The following is a 17,349-nucleotide window of genomic DNA, read 5'->3' as shown; positions in this document are numbered from 1 at the left end:
AAAGCTAAATCTGTGGATGTGAAAAAGCAAGAAGAAAACAAAGAAATCAATATTCTCTTAAATCATATCCTCTTAATTCTGCTTCTAATCTCATCCTATATCAGTACTTCAATTTTATTCTCTTCTGTCAGCACAATGATTTATTGACAGGAACAGTATTTACATTATATCAGCCTATGCCTTCCTCAGGTGTCTTCTTATAACCTCTTTGTTTTCATTATGAAATATGAGCATTTATAATGATAAATCATTTCCTGCAAGAAGATAGCAATATTCATGTTCAGCTAAATACTGAAGGTCACCATAGCCCTGTCACACCTCAACCTTTTGTAGTGACCAGTTTCTTTATGAAGATGAGTAATGTTGGCTCAAACATTCATTTAAGTCCATTTGGATCCAAACACTGGAATTATTCTAATTTACAGAATGTCATTCATCTCTATTACACTATCAAGGGCCAATTATTCCAGAAAAACAGGCTAAATGTGTTTTCATTTATATTTGTATTATCACAAAAAGTTTGATAGAGTGAAATATGCATGATTTATTGCCATATCAGTTTATAAAGGGTTGAAAACAACATGGTGCAAATCGATGTCAATCAAACAACGCTTGTTCAGCATTGTTGGCTAAATATGCTCAAAATATTTAATACTTTTGATGAATGAAATTGATGGATTTGCATTTTCTGTGCATCTTGTTTTGGTTTTAAAGGGACAGCTAAAAAAAAGTAAAGTAAATACATATTTTAACAGGATAAAGACTCTTGTATTTCTATAACTAAAAGGCTTGGAAAGACTGTTTGGTTTAAGCATGATGATCACCTGTGTTATGTTTGATTTTATATAGATGTATGTATAGACTAATGTATTATCTGTTTATTTGTAAAGGTATACGTTTATGTTATATTTCATTTATTATGTGCATTTGTATGATTAGGATTTAATTATTATTATTATAAATATTTGTGTAATTTAATCATTAATTCTGGTGCAAAGGGTTGATGTGGAGGAAAAACATTTAATTGCTTTTGCAGGTTTGGCACAGAGTTGACTGAACCACATAATGGTGCTTTAAAGTTCCATTCACAGATAAACTAGAAGTAGAGTTAGCTCAAAGACAGGTGGGGAAAGCATTTACGCTTCAGTGCACCTTTTCCAAAGACGTCTTGGCCGAAAAGCTCATTGCATCAACTCGCCAGACAGACAGCTCTCAAGTTCTGCATGTGCCATTGTCAAGTCTTCACATCCACTGAGTCAGAAAAAGAACATTTTTTTTCTACCATCTGTTCTGAGAACTTCAGCCTAATGCAGCCAGACTCCCTTCTCATAGTTTTTCACCATCATGAACAAACAGCATCAACACAAGTCTGCGTATTAAAGAAGTCTTTTCATAGTGCTCACTGGCTGTCAATAGTTCAACATAGAGTTTAAAGTCACATTACATAGTGGCTGCTAGTGAAGTCGGTGTGATTTGTTTTGGATTCTACATAAGGCTAGTCATCAGCAGGAGTTAATAGAGGCCATTCAGTGTGAGCTGGGTTATAATGGTAGCCCTGTGGCTCTCTCTCTTTCCCACTTGCTAGAACCCAGGGTCAGCTATTTAAATAGAGAAGTTTCATTGTTATGATACAGCCCCTTAAAGTGGAGGAAATGTTCCTGATCAGACTGTACTGTATTCTCCTGAGGGATGGCAGCCAATAATTTGGCTTTGTGTTGTGCATGGTGATTTATCATCATTGTGGGATAGCATTTTCAGATTTGAGTCCCCAAAACAATCCATTGGAAAGTTTTTAAACAAGCTGACCTTTAAAAATGACCCCAGAATACACTGATGCGTTTGTGATGGAGCTCTGCATATCCAGTTGAATTTCTTTACATATATCAGCATAAAAAAAGCTATATTTTCATGACCAGTGTTTAAGTTCTAAACTCTTCTGTAGAAAGCACAAAAGAAGATATTTAGAAAAATGCCTGAGCTGATCTTTTGCATAAAATAATTGTTGATTGGGGCAAGGGAATGTCTAACTTTAATAAACACACACACACACAAGACACACAAAGGTATCATAAAATAACCAAGAAAGTAATTTGTATTCGTATAACTTGCATTAAAAATGACAGGGTGAGTACTGTAAATGTTGGCATCAGGTGAATGTTGTGACATTTTGGCCTTACAAGAAACGTCCTTTCATTTACAACGTAAATTTATGCATTGAGTTCCAAGTAAGCAAATCAAAAAGGAGGATTTTCCTTCACACCTGCTCCATATACTTGAATAAGTGACAGATTTATAGTCTGAATCACCTTGTTGGAAGGAAAGAGCGCGCCGACGGCAGAGAACAGAAGTCACTTTCACATTTGACTTTCAGAGCCAAATTAATGCTGACTCCTATATTTTCCACCGGAATATTTGAGCGCTGAACTTTTCAACTTGAAAGCTGTAAGCTGCTTCTGAATAGTTTACGATGTAGGGCTTTGGTATAAACAAACTGTAACCAGAGTGCTAGTTGAACTGCTTTTTTTTCTTTCACTGTGTAAAGGGAAACTTCACCCCAAAAAAAAGACCATCCTGTCAGTGTCATCATTTAATCACCTTTGTGTCATTCCAAACCTTCATGAGCTTATTCCTTCTGCAGAACCAAAAAATAGTTAACAATTATTTTTGAGAAAGAATGTTTTTTATTTGTCCATACACTGAAAGTCAGTGGGGTCCACAAGAAAGTAAGTAAGGTTTGGAACATATATATATCATATATATATATATATATATATATATATATATATATATATATATATATATATATATATATATATATATATATATATGAAATTGTCTATGTTGTCAAATCAGTCTCAGGTTTTGAACTTAGAACCTCTCCAGGGTTTCATTGCATTGGCCTTATAATCTCACAGCCCTAGTACGACGCCTGGCACCAAATCCATTTTTCTGTCTAACACGTCTAAAGTCCATGCACTCAGATCCAGTCCTCAAAGCTGCTTTCTGTTGCTGTAGGGGAAGTGGGGGCTTGTTTTCTGTGTCCAAAGTCACGAAGACCATTTGAAAGCACCTAAATCAATCCTCGCCCCCGAGACAAGACGCACAACTAATCTGTGGGTATCAGTAATGTTTGTTTAGCTTTAATGTGCCATGTAATGCAGTTTTAGAAAAATGATCACCCAACAGCTGTTAAGAATCAGGAGACATATTTTATTATCTATTGTGACGTATATCTCAGCAAAATGGGAAATAATTGTAGTGTGGAATCGAATTTGTACATCATTTCTTAAAAAAGGGGGTGGGGGATCAATACTATCAATTACGGGGTTTTGAAAAGAAACAAATTGTGATTAGAAAGGCAGCACTTGTACTTTATTCGTACTGATGTTTATGTAAGAGCACCGCCTTGTTTCCAACCTTCTCAACCTCTGTTGGAGCAAGGGACTGAGATTGTCCCTCAGTGGATGCTGAAGGTTACCGCGTGCGTAAAGCGCGCGCTCAGATGCTGCGTTCACACGCGCGCGTTGCTCACACGCCACTTGGATTCAAACGGATATGGGTTGCTCCTGCTAAGTGCAGTTTAACACGTCCACAAAACCAGGAAAAGCATATTTACATCATGATCACATTCTTTTAATCCACAAAATGTAATTTCCTCGTGGAAGTTGCCGCGTTTGCCGGTTTACAGTGGTTGTATCCACCCGAGGAGCTGTAATTGAGACAGAAGAGGAATACAGTTACAGTCGCTCGGATGGACAAGTGCATACGGCGAAAAGTGGATTTAAATTCTAAGAAACGGGATACTTCTTCCGCTCCTTGGACGAAAGTTGCGGTTTTGAAGGTACAGCACTGCATTTTCTCTCGTTTGTGAACTAGTTATTTCTGCTCGTGAATAATTAGGAAGATAATTAGATATTCGCTTATGCTGACACTTTCAGAGAAACTTTATTCTACTACGTGAAGAAAACAAGCATTTGTTTTACACGACAATATTTGTGTACTGCACAACCGCTGGTTGTAATCTTTTCCAGTTAATTCAGCCGCTTTTCAAAGTGACAAATTGTTGTATAAATTGCGTACGATGTTGTGTGAGCGTGTTTGACATAGAGCGAACGAGAGAGAAAGAGAGAGAGAGAGAGAGAGAGAGACGGGGGGGGGGGTGTAACCAATGTCTTTTGTTTATATTTTGTCAATAAGCTGAATTTAGAAAAAGTTCAATTTGGTGGATAATATCAGTGTACTGTTTATTTGGAGTCCCACAGTGATCCAAACCATAATGTTAACCCTCAACTTTGCAGCAGATGCAAATCTCAAAGAGTTTCACATAACAGCATGTATGTACACAATAATTACATTATCAAATGCTTTTACATGTTAATATAAACAGGACACCTAACATTATGTGAAGTGTGACCTGTGTTTCTTCCTGTAGACAGTTTTGTTTCTTCTGATGAACAAAAACAAAACTGGTGCATGGATCGAAGCTTACAGGAATGACTGAGAGACTTTCTCCTAGGCTTGATTCCATTGTTAATGTACACATATCTACAGACGTGTACAGATTCGGAATTGTTCTGATTCAAAATCCCATTACAAAGTTAATACACAAATGCAATCACAAGTTATTGATATGAGAAACAATGAAAAAAAGCATTTTGTTGAGCTGTGCTGCATATTTATTCCTCTGCAGGGAGTGTCATCTTTGAGACAGCCTTTACGATCAAAACTGACACTGAGAAGGCTAAAGAGGCAATTACGTGGAAATATACAACAATAAGTGCATTCCCTTTACACAGTGGGTTATATCTGTGGTGATGGTGCTTTGTATGGGTTCTTCTGCCGACAGAATGCATTTTTACTATCATATAGAACGGTTTAAGTGATGACATATTGCCATCACACATTTGTTCGTTTACATTGCACATCTGCCGACACGGCGCTGCTCAGACCCTGAGTGATGTTACATTCGAGGTGTGGCAAGGTTCAAGTGTTATTTCCCCTTACATATCTTTTCTGATTTACATAACATAAGTCAAGGCAGTGAGCAATGTGATGTGTTCAAATGGAATTTGCAACATGGTATAATTTTATATATAGCCAGGCATTTATAAAACTTTGACGGTATATATAGTCTTACGCCAAAATGAAAAATCTGTCATCTCTAAGATGTCATTCCAAACCCCTATGACTTTTTCATAAGTGGAAGACAAAATAAGTTATTTCAGAAAAAAATAAAAATAATAATAATCTCAGTGCTTTTTTCCTTGCAGTGAAAGTCAGTGGGGTCCAGTGTTGTTTTGGAACCGATTTACATCTATAGCATGGGGGAACAAAATAGAAATGCTTTGAACTTGAAGAGATAGAGATAAGAGAAAGAGATACTGTAGTTAGAGATAGAGATAGTTAAGTTCAATATGATTAACTATTTCTTTAAATATGTTTTGTGTGTGTGTTCACAGTGTGTGTGTGTTCACTGCTGTGTTTGTGCACTTTGGATGGGTTAAATGTAGAGCACGAATTCCGAGTATGGGCTGTATGTATGTCACGTCACTTTAAGATTTACCTTGTCCCTTCCAACTCAACACCATAAGAAATGATCTAGTCATGAAATATGACACACAAACTTGAGAAGACAAGTAGACCTTTATTCTGAGTTTGATACCATTTCATTTTGCCACGAAATATAAATTAATCTAATCAATTTCCACATTAGAGATATAATAAATTTAGTCCTGAGCTCGCAAAAACTTTGCAAAATCGGCCAAATATGGAATGAAAAAAACAACTGCTCACTGTGCAATTTCCTTTTTTTCTAAATTTGCATACACAGTATATATACAGTACAAGCCTGTTTGTTGTAATATTTCTACCTCCCCGTGTCCACTTATTATTTAGCTGATACTGCTTATCTTTCTGTCTGTTTTCTTGGACATCGTACAAGGGAAACAGTAGGGAGGGAGGAGACTTCTGTCCTTGTTAGTCACATCCAGAGTTCAAACACAGGCTTTTCAGCACAGCTATGCGAATGATCACCCATAAACAAAGAATAGACTTTATACAGTGTACCACGCAGCACAAGGCCATAGCTATGTGCTTTTTAGTGAAAGCTTCTGCTCAGGTATTCCAATAAGAAATTGATTTTTTTAATGCCAAAACTTAGTGGCACATGCTGTGCGATCTAGATGATATGATAAGACACACACTGGGGTACAAAACTTGTGACTTGAAAAAAAAAGTACATTCTGGATTTCTTTCATAAAAAGTCTCTTTTCTTTGGTTCTAGGGTCTCGGTTTGGCTTCAACCATCTGATGGAAGTCTTCACAGAGTATGCCTATAATGAAAGCTTCTTTGAAAATGGGTCCCGGGGCTTCAATGGCACGGAACAAGGGGGGCGGCACCAGTACAACTATTACGCCATGCTTCTCACACTGCTTATTTTCGTCATTGTCTTCGGCAACGTGCTGGTGTGTATGGCCGTCTCGAGAGAGAAAGCCCTGCAGACCACTACCAACTACCTGATAGTCAGCCTGGCTGTGGCTGATCTGCTAGTTGCTACACTTGTAATGCCATGGGTGGTTTACCTTGAGGTAGGTCTCAAAACGTGATATTGTTAGGGATGCTAAAATGATTTAACAGTAAAACATCTGTGGTTTACATTAATGCAAGGACAGTTTATTAAATTACTCTCACATGATTAGATTGTGATTTCTTGTGCCATCTTTTTCATAACTCATTAGAGTCCATCTGGGCAAGAATTAATTAAGAAGAGCCACAGGCACCATTTTAAACCTTATTCTAGCCAATCAAATTGCAGTAGCCACCAGCATGTCTAATTCTAGAAAATCTGATCCTAGCCATGGGTTAGTAGTTATTTTCAACCGAGAGAAGGCTCCTTGGTGTAAGTCACTGAGACATACATATTAGCATAGATATCAGATAGCAAGCAAAATCCATAGGTTCGAATGTACATGCAGACCATTATTCTTGACTCCTGTTCATAAGTGAATAATGCAAGCAGGTTGATTGTGTGATTTTAAACTGAGCTCTGAACAATGGGTCAAAAGTGACAGTTCTTATGCAGCGCATCCAATTTACAGCATTATTATAGTGATAACTTTTGATGTGTTGTTTTTCTCCTAAAGGGCATCACTGAGTAACTGCATTGTAAGTCAATCATTTATGATTTATTTAAGTCAATGATGAGTCAAGTGCGTTTGAATCATTTAGACACATGAACAGAACATTAAGGAGAGCTATTGTGAGATGGTTGAAATGTGTATTGGCCAAGTAAAAATAGCTGGTTTTGCACTGCACTATGAAAGTCCTCAATATTATTATTAGGGCCGATGGGATCATCATTCCAAAAGACGATTTCCATAAACAACTTCAGAACACAAATGAAAATGAGTCATGAAAATAGTCTAATTATACTTGCAAGAAATACCAATAAAATCAAATGCTTTAGCTTAGCTGCAGGCTTGGGCCAATTCAAATTCAATTAAAACATTTTGTCACATGCACAGAATACTATACTACTTGCAGTGAAACATAGTTCCTTCATACAGCAGAGAATACATTTCCATCCATCCATTCTTCACATCGCTTGTCCTCTGAATACATTTCATTCTATTTAAATGTTTTCCTTCATTCAGGAATCATATTAAATTAATTCTCAATTCAGTTCTGAATGTCACACAGCTCTGATTTATGGTAGCCTTTTTCTGTAAAAAAAAAAAAGTGAGTTAATGTCTCACAATTCTGACTTTTCTTCTCTGAATTGTGAAAAACAGATATAAACTGCGAGAAAAAGGTCAGAATTGTGAAAAAAAGTTGTATTATTTTATCCACGGTGAAAAGAAGCTTCCATACTGATTAGCTTTTCCATGCGCAGCAATTGAAAAAGTTTCTATTTCTCTTCACACTACATGCTTGTTCTACGGACCTTTCTCTCCTTCTCATTCTCTCCTTCTATTACTGCAAAGGCATGTTTTGATCACTAGTGACACCTGAGAATGATAGGGGTGAGGCTCATTTCATTTGAGTTTAGAGATATGGTGATGCACTGATTCCGGCGGCTCACGGCCACTTTCATTAGAGGTGTCAAATAATTCTTTAATCAATGACAGCGATGTAAACTCCAGAGGAAGGGACCTAAGATCATCAAGAGGTTTCTGAGTCCCTCGGCTTGCCTGAGGACACACATTAATCAGAGGCAGCTCAGAAATCTCTACCAGCCAACTCAGAAGATGCGAACTGTGAATGAGGCTGACCTGTGCTATATTGCTTATTTTCTGCCGGTTTTATCACATAAACCACAGAAAATGCCAGTATCTTATTGGTTTAAACATTATTATAGTGGCTAAAGCTGGTGCAAATCGACTCCCACAGACTTGCCGATGAGAAAAACTCATATTTAGAATCTGGAGATATTAGTAATATGCAATACTTGCCAGAGTGCTTCTGGAAATTAACTAACTATTGCACATTTGCAAGTAATAAATGTAGGGTTGCATTCAGACGTATTGTTCTACAATTAGCAGAGTGTTTAGTTGTTCATGTCTGTCCTCCCAGGTGGTGGGAGAGTGGCGGTTCAGCACAATCCATTGTGACATCTTTGTCACCCTGGACGTGATGATGTGTACAGCGAGTATACTCAATCTATGTGCCATCAGTATCGACAGGTAGGTGTTTCTGCACTGCCATTATACAAACAGTCTAATGCTGACCCAGACATAATTTGGTTGCTTAGCTCAAAAGAGGGACCAGCTCAGCTTCTGCACACCTGAAAATAAACCACATATGGTGCTGAGGTTGTTGTTATATATAGACGACAATAACTTCATTGTACATTGTCACCTGTAATGTCACATGAGCTCAGAATAATAAGAAATACTTGTGAGATCAGTAGCAGTTCATACTAAACATCTCCTCTATTTATATATTATGTAATCAGATACTAGAAGAAAAGACTTAGAAATGATTACAGAGGTCATGGGAAGCACTGATATGTGGTTCTATACAACACAGGTCACATGATTACAAGTATATTTGTAAAGTTGTGTGCAGAGCAATAAGGGGATATGATACGGATAATATGTAAGTTAACAACATATCCATTTTTGTCTTGTATCTCCCACAGGTACACAGCTGTAGCCATGCCTATGTTGTACAACACACGCTACAGCTCCAAGAGGAGAGTCACAGTCATGATTTCTGTCGTCTGGATTCTGTCTTTTGCTATATCATGTCCACTGCTGTTTGGACTCAATAATACTGGTACATATGTGGGTGGGGGGGATCACTAACTAGACTGCCAGTCCATCACCATTCAAGAGTTCAGACTTAGTATGAATTTTATTTATTTTATTTTAAAGGAATGGCTACTTCTGTTCAGCAAACATGTATTAAATTGTTCAAAAGTGACAGTAAAGATTTCTATTTCAAATGAATGCTATTCTTTTAAACTTTAAAAAAGTGTAATTGTTTCTACAAATATTTTAAACATTTTCAAACATTTTCAACATTGATTAAAAAAAATTAGCAAATTAGCATATTAGAACGTTTTCTGTGACTATAAAGACTGGAGTAATTTTGCTTTGCCGTCACAGGAATAAACTACATTTTAAAACATTTTCAAATAGAAAATCATTATATTAAATTGTACAAATATTTTAGAATATTACCGTTTTACTGAAGCCTTGCTGAGCATAAGAGACTCCTTTCAAAAAATAAAATAAAAATAAAAATAAAAAAATCTTACAGACCCCAAACATTTAACCGTCAGTGTACATGTTTTTATTAGGGTTGTCAATTTATAAAATATTTTCATCTAATAATATTCTGATTAATCAATCAAATCAAATTAAATACAATTCATTGCATGCATTTGTGGAGAAATTATTTTAAATAAAAATAAATGACAGACATAGACATGTAAAGAAGCTTTGAAATCCAATACACTGTTTTATATCTGTAAGCTTGTCTCTGACCTACTGTCCACTTTGGCTCATTTAAATGCATTATTCTGCATGTGAATTAATAACCATAAGGAATATAATAGCTAGACTCTGTGTTAGTGGATCTCCTTGTCCTACAAGCTTCTGCTTAGAAAAATTATTATGGAACAAAAGCTTGCACTTAAGAGCTGAATTTACAGAGTATTAGTGTCATTATCTTGTGTGCACACTGGTGTTAGGGGCAGCTAAATTTAAGTTAGGTCACCATAGTTATAATAGAGGAAGTCATTTAATCAGCATTCTTCTGCTTGAATTCTCATGCTGGGAGGATGGGAGTCAGGGACTTGTGGGCATGAACAAAACAAATCATAATGTAAGAGACTGGGAAGTTTCTGTCACACTTGCCTACTGTGAAGGAACGAGGAGCGAAGGAACGAGGAGGCGTAGGAGTTTTCACACAGAACAATCTTTAATCACTGGAAGGAAGACGCACACATTGCACAAGGAGTTGACGTTTAATACCAGAGAGCGAAACATAGGGCAGATAACTATAAATACACAACTAACAAGGGAGGAAACCAGACCTGGAAGCAATAAACACAATTACCAGGAGGGAGAACCTATAGGACCTAGGTCATGGAGCACGTGGGGGATGAAATAAAACACAAAACAGTCAATGGGCCTGCCATGAGCATTATACTCTGCAGGATTAAATACAAGTATTATGTCTGTTGCTGATTTGATAACTTTATGCTTTCTCTCTGTTATTTCTTTTTATATATTGGTATGTATTTAATAGAGGTTTATATTTCATTATTGAAAAACTAATTAAAAATGCACATATACAGTGACTTAAATACACTTCTATGATGAGCATGTTTTTCATTTATGGATTAATTTAGATTTATTTATTTTTTCAAAATTTTCAAAATTCAAAAATGTAGAAATCATAGGAAACCTTATTAAAAATATATTAACTGCTAATTAAATTTTGAATACTTTTGTCCCCTGGGTCATGTGGTATGACCAATATTCAATAAATAAAACAAACAAACATAAATCAGTAAATGATATCAGAACGAGGACCCCTGCATAATTTATTTATTTATTGAAAAATAATACTTTTTGCTTGGGTATATGACTTGACATTCTATTTATTTATTTTTTATTTTCTTTCTTAAAAAAAAAGAAAAAAAAATAAATAAATAAAAAAAAATAAAAAAAAAAAAAAAATAAAAAAAAAAAAATATATATATATATATATATATATATATATATATATATATATATATATATATATATATAATCCAAAACCATATAAAACCCAACATCAATACAAAATATATTTTTAAGAATTTGGAATACAATTTAAAGTAGATTTCCCCCCTTCTTTCTCGTAGTTAGTAAAATCTTTTTATTTAGATCATGCATAATGCATCACTTCATCTAATTTTTACACTGTGTTCTATTGCAGTCACCCATGATGATGCTCTGTGCGTGATCGCAAACCCTGCCTTTGTAGTGTACTCCTCCATTGTGTCCTTCTACGTTCCCTTCATCATAACACTACTAGTATATGTGCAGATCTACGTGGTACTGCGAAAGAGACGGAAACGTGTCAACACCAAACGCACATTCCCAGTTACAGACATGGATTTGAGCTCAACTTTAAAGGTGAGAACAGCTGCTTGATGACGAGTTGTTAAAGTTTCTACTTTGGCACTCCACTAGAGTTTAGTGAATTGGGATTGTTAAGAAATTGCAGTGTCAATGAATTTCCAACTAATTCATCACCACTGCAATTCCCATTAGCAGTATATGAGTAATGACCAGTTGGATAGTAGGGAATAGCAGTACATGCTTTAGATCAGTGATCATAGCGTAGAATGACTTCCTCTTTTTTTGCTTGTATTGATTCTACTGACACAGCAAATAAATGTGTGCCATGCAGGAAATGGCCACTGCTTCATTTCATTATTATAATACACAGCTAGTCTTTGCATTGTTTTACACAGAGCAACATCACCCAGGCTTCTCTATGGAGATCATAGTGCAGCAGAATAAATTCAATATAGCATTATCAAAGAAACTGATAGCTTATCTACCCATCCTAAGCTTCTGCAAGGGCATCGGTGCATTATTGAGAGCCGTTTGTGGTTAGGGAGTTCTCATACTGTGTCCTGACGGCATAAGTAAACATAGCATCTGCTATCAGTGGTTTCTGTCAATGCTGTGTCTCCTCCAAAATATTCTGAGTGTGAAAACCGGCTTGGATCAACATCATGTTTATTTCAGGAGCACTTTCATTTTGAAGTGCAAAACTCATCCTTATCCTTCTATATAGCAAGTGACTTGTTTTCAAAATGCTGAACTTTTTGATTTAGTTCTGAAATGATCTGTAGATTGACCACATCTGCATCCAAAATGTATGCTTTGTAGATTGAGAATGCAAAGGTTCAGCAATCATCATGCCGTGCAGCTAATTTAAAATGATTTGGAAACTTTTCCTAGCGCATAACCTATAAACACAATCTATAAGCTGACATTTACAAAAAATAGCACAGTGACTGAACGAATTACCAACCTTCCAGTTGCATGTTTCAATAATTGCAAACAAATTTAAACTGAAACAACTAATTCCTTTTTGGTCTAAATCTGTCAAAACACTCTGGTGTTTTCTCCCATGTGTGTTTCAGAAATGCACCCACCCTGCTGATGTGAAACTGTGCACTGTGATCGTCAAGTCCAGAGGGAATTTTGCTGTAAACAGCAAAAACGTGGTACAGCCAATTTCACATTTCCTTTCCAAATATCACTCTTGACAAGATTTTTGCTTCTAAGTGTTTGTCAATTGCAGCAGATGTAATAACGACAGATGACATTTGACAAATGACACTGTTTATATTGGCTGAAACAATACACTGTTGTTATGAAATGAGCTGTTTGATAGCGTAAACCAATTTTTGTAGTGAATTGATTTATTATCAAGTATTGAGCACTTCAGCACTACTTCTTTTTATCTTTTTTTTTTTGGTAGATCTTCATAAAGGAGGTGGTAAACCATGGTGATGACATCCAAATGGAGGAAATCACAAACTTAAACCCTCCGAGACAGAGGAAGCAGGATCAGTCTGGTGCAAGTCAACAACACAGCAGGCTGGTTAACTCTAATCTAAGAGAGACTGACATGTCACCCCCATCGCCTGAAGCTGGTGTCAAACCTGAAAGAAATGGTAACACCAGCAATATCACAAAAGTGGCAAAAGCATTTGAGATCCAGGTCTCCCCCACCGGCAAAATACAGACATCGGTCAAGACTCTTAACAAACGTAAAATCTCCCAGCAGAAGGAGAAGAAGGCCACTCAAATGCTAGCTATTGTTCTTGGTAAGTTTGGTTTTACAGTACCTTTAGGTGAAGTGTGTGATTTTTTCGATGTTAAAATACTTTAAGTAAAACATTTTCTGGTTGATTTGTTTATAAAGTGTAAACAATGTGGAAATTTCAAAGTCACACCCAAACTCCCGCAGACCCAATCGCAAGCACACAATCATGACACCATACTCCATCTTAATGGCATCACAAAACTAACTAAAAGCAAAGTTATTAGAAACAAACACATGAACATACAAGTTCAAGTTGCAAACAAGAGCAGTTTGACCAATAACATGCAGCTATTGTACGTAATCGACCAATCGTGGGGCTGTGTGAGAAGGTGAGATCTAGAGGAAACGATGAAAGTAATACAAATATGCGCATGTGTTTGTTCGTTCGTTTGACTTGAAACGTCGCTACCTACAAATAAAAAAACAAAGTGCGCCACAATACTTCATGTCAAACGAACGAACATACATGTGAAAGCGATTCGAAAGCATAAGGAGCCGTCTGCTCTGCTCTTTATAGCTCTCATGAATGTTACACAACTATCAACCTAAAACAGTTCAAATAGCCAAAACCTGGATATTTTAGGCATTATTAAAATCCTGGCTGGGACGTGTCCCATATGAACATTGCATATGGCCACCCTAGTATGTACCCATAAATAAAATATTTTATATAGGTTTTCAACTCTAGAGTACAGTTTTCTAACACTGCCAACCCAAACCTGATTTATTACCTCTGCGTGCTTTATTTTCAGGTGTATTTATCATCTGCTGGCTGCCGTTCTTCATCACGCACATTGTGAACACTTACTGCCAAGTCCCTCCTGAACTCTACACTGCCTTTACGTGGCTGGGCTATGTGAACAGTGCTGTAAATCCCATCATATACACCACTTTCAACATTGAGTTTCGCAAAGCTTTCATTAAGATTTTACACTGTTGAGAGAGAACTAACTTCCCGGAGCTGAAGGGATAGAAATGATAACTCATCTGCAGTGGACTACTGTAAGACTTTATATAAAGAATCTAAATGGGATACCATGTGGACTATGGCCTAGGGGCTACATCTCTTGCATTTCACCGAGATTAAAGCTTAAGGAATGTATATAAATTGTCTCTATTATAAAAATGATTTTGTTCCAAGATCATATCGCCCAAAAAAGAAAAGAAAATCCTGGGGGAGATTGGGCTTAAAGAAGTATCATCAACATACAAAAACGCTTGTATGGACTAATATTTCATGCAATGCCTTTGCTTATCTGTTTGTCAGTATTATTTTTTTCTTGATTTTGATTCCCGGTATTTGCTCAAAACCTAAATGTAACAGCATTTTAAATCATAGTAGTACATACTGTGATATAATCAGATGCTTCGTAGTAAGCAATAGGTCATGCATTGCATGGAAGCTGGAATTATTATTTTTAATATTATTATTATTTTTTTGGAAAAGCTTATTTATGCCATTCAAGTCTGAAATGTTGTGTCCCACGTTTATAATGTCTGTTAGATGTTCTCAGCAACTAACAGCAGGACGAAACCTTAAATAATACATTCAGCAAAATCAAACTGTAATCACCTGTCATTTCTGTAAGAAGATCAAAACATTTGTGCCTCGTTTAAAGCAGAGTGGATTTAACATTTAAAAAAGCAAAGAAAATAAATACTATTTCAGTAAATTGCTGGGATTTTCAAGCAAAATAACCTTGACCTTCTTTTGTCAGCCTTCCCGATGGAAGCATTAACCATTTCAGCATCTTGTTTAGGCCTTGTGGAGGTGGAGATAATACTGATGGAGTGTAAGGGGATGATACGGATAAACTACATGCAGTCCCTGAGGAGTGGATTGTGGATTGACAAAAGCATCAGTCAAGGGTGCAAAAACGTTTTATGAAATGAGTGTACATTTAATTTAAGGTTACTTTTTACTGTCTATTGTTGATATACATAGCTTTCATGCTTTATATGACACACTTTGAATGTGATGGGCCTGTTTTTGCATTGTAATGCATGTTCTCATGAGATGTATATTGCACAATGGTATAAGCTTATGAATAAAGTAATTGTGCACTGGTGGTTTGCTGACAGATGTGTTTAATGATACAGAGCTAAAATATCCGAAATCTACACCGTAAACCAGGGGTCTCCAAACTCTGTCCTGGAGGGCCGGTATCAAACAGAGTTAAGCTCCAACCCTAATTAAATACATCTGAATCAGCTAATTATTATCTTAGTAGGCAATCTAGGAAATTCCAAGCAGGTGTTTTGAGGAAACTTGGAGTTAAACTCTGCTACTCAGGACTGAGTTTGGAGATCCCTGCTGCAATCCTTGTAAGAACTCTAGGGACAGACTTTCCTGCAAACTTTATGGAGTAAAAGAACATTGCAGCCACAAAAAGAAGTTCCTCTCCAGCCTGAGGGTTAACTTAACTGATGTGGCGCAGAATGTTTGATATGAATGCATGTTCTGTGGACGCCACAAACTACTGCAGACACCACCACACTGCTGAACTCTTGGCTACACAAACTTTGTGTAGTTTAAATGTACATTTTCTTCTCAGAATCCATAGAAAAATTCAAAATGCCTGGAAACCATCTATAAGGATAGTTCACACAAAAATAATTTACTCACATTCATGCTGTCCCAGACACAATGATATTTTTCTTCAGATGAAAAAAATTTTTTTTTGGAAAATAATCCATCTCTGTGAATCCTTATGATACAAGTGTATGGGACTAAAAAGTGGAAGCTTCAAAAACCACACAGAGTGAACATGACAGCAAATCAATGTCCTCTAATGTTAAATGATAGGTGTGTGATAAAAACTACTAATGATTTACACCTTTTAAAGTATCACTGGTTTTTAGTTTAAAAAGTTTGAAATATTAGTATTTTTATATTCTTGACTCATCAGCTGTTGTCATAAGGATTACCGTTGTGTTTGTTCTTTGGAGATATTTTTTGTAGGCTTTTTGTTTTGTTTATGTTCATCTGAGTAAAGAAAGTCATATATATAGGATGGCATAAATGATGATAAATTATAATAATAATAATAATTTTTGTGTGGAGTATCCCTTTAAGATTCCATGCTTTTAACTGGCCCACAACTATTCTGAGTCATAACATTAAAAGACAGCAGAAAAGCGGAAAATATCCAAAATGTTCTCTCATCAGAATACACTGCTCCTTATGAATGGTTGTTAATAGAGAAATATTATGGTGCAGTTACAGTATCTACTAGCAGGGCCTTATATATATATATATATGCATTTGCATGTGTAAGCTACAGTGACACATTTTAAATAAAACACAAGCATTGATTGTAAAGCACAGATCACTGTCAGAACTGTCAGAGGGCCATCCACACAGACATGCATTGATGTTCTTAAAATGAGATTAAACCTGTGGTGTTTGACCCTAGACACCAGGGACATGTAAAGCCATAGTCATTAAAATCACATTTGTAAATAAAACCTGACAAGAACATTCTTTCACAACTTGTCTGCATTGCAGTCACAAATGATATGAATAATGATTTTGCTCTAACAGAATTAGAAACATTTGAGCAAAGTAAACTCTGCACTTGGCTTTCCAACAGAAACAGATTAAGAACTTAAAATTCTTCAAGCTTCCTTAGCTGACTAAATCACCTGTTAAAAATAACTGAGCAGCTTGGTAATTTGCACTAAATATTCCCGGAATGGAAATACAACATTCCAGGTAAAAAAAAAACATCATGAATTTGGACAGTTTGTAATTAAATCAATTGTTCATTTGATACCCAGCAATCAGGGCTGTTGTCTTGTAAGTCGATGAAAGGAGAAATGCGATGGCAGGTTTTATTGTCAGCAACCCTTGAATGCTGTCGCCACTTAACAGTATTTTAAAGGGGTCACTTGGGTGGGATATTGAGTCATTTTGGAGATGTGACATGGCAGAATGTATTAGAGAGGAAGGGTAATATTAACAAAACATTTAAGGCTTTTCGTGTTTAAAACAGCAGAAATGTCAC

At 36.2% G+C, this 17,349-nt stretch overlaps 1 protein-coding gene across 1 annotated transcript; it reads left to right on the top strand.

Moving 5' to 3' along the window:
* The first annotated feature begins 3,476 nt into the window (after positions 1-3,476).
* Positions 3,477-15,400, top strand: LOC113058429 (D(2)-like dopamine receptor). The gene is made up of 8 exons (XM_026226325.1): positions 3,477-3,841; positions 6,284-6,588; positions 8,573-8,682; positions 9,141-9,277; positions 11,432-11,631; positions 12,654-12,737; positions 12,995-13,343; positions 14,095-15,400. Exons 2-8 carry the CDS (start codon positions 6,310-6,312, stop codon positions 14,280-14,282), a joined length of 1,347 nt encoding a protein of 448 aa, XP_026082110.1. The 5' UTR covers positions 3,477-3,841; positions 6,284-6,309; the 3' UTR covers positions 14,283-15,400.
* The last annotated feature ends 1,949 nt before the right edge of the window (positions 15,401-17,349 follow it).

Source organism: Carassius auratus, chromosome 40 (genome assembly GCF_003368295.1).
Source record: "Carassius auratus strain Wakin chromosome 40, ASM336829v1, whole genome shotgun sequence".
NCBI classification, from domain to species: Eukaryota; Metazoa; Chordata; class Actinopteri; order Cypriniformes; family Cyprinidae; genus Carassius; species Carassius auratus.
The sequence above is the reverse complement of the archived record's forward strand: the minus strand, read 5'-3'. Positions and strand labels throughout refer to the sequence as shown.

What these genes read in the sequence shown, in the direction of transcription:
- LOC113058429 (XM_026226325.1), top strand. Translation starts at nt 6,310, where the DNA reads ATGGAAGTCTTCACAGAGTATGCCTATAATGAAAGCTTCTTTGAAAAT. An exon ending in TGTGCCATCAGTATCGACAG is followed by an intron (nt 8,683 to 9,140) that starts GTAGGTGTTTCT and finishes TATCTCCCACAG; the next exon opens with GTACACAGCTGTAGCCATGC. An exon ending in ATTTGAGCTCAACTTTAAAG is followed by an intron (nt 11,632 to 12,653) that starts GTGAGAACAGCT and finishes TGTGTGTTTCAG; the next exon opens with AAATGCACCCACCCTGCTGA.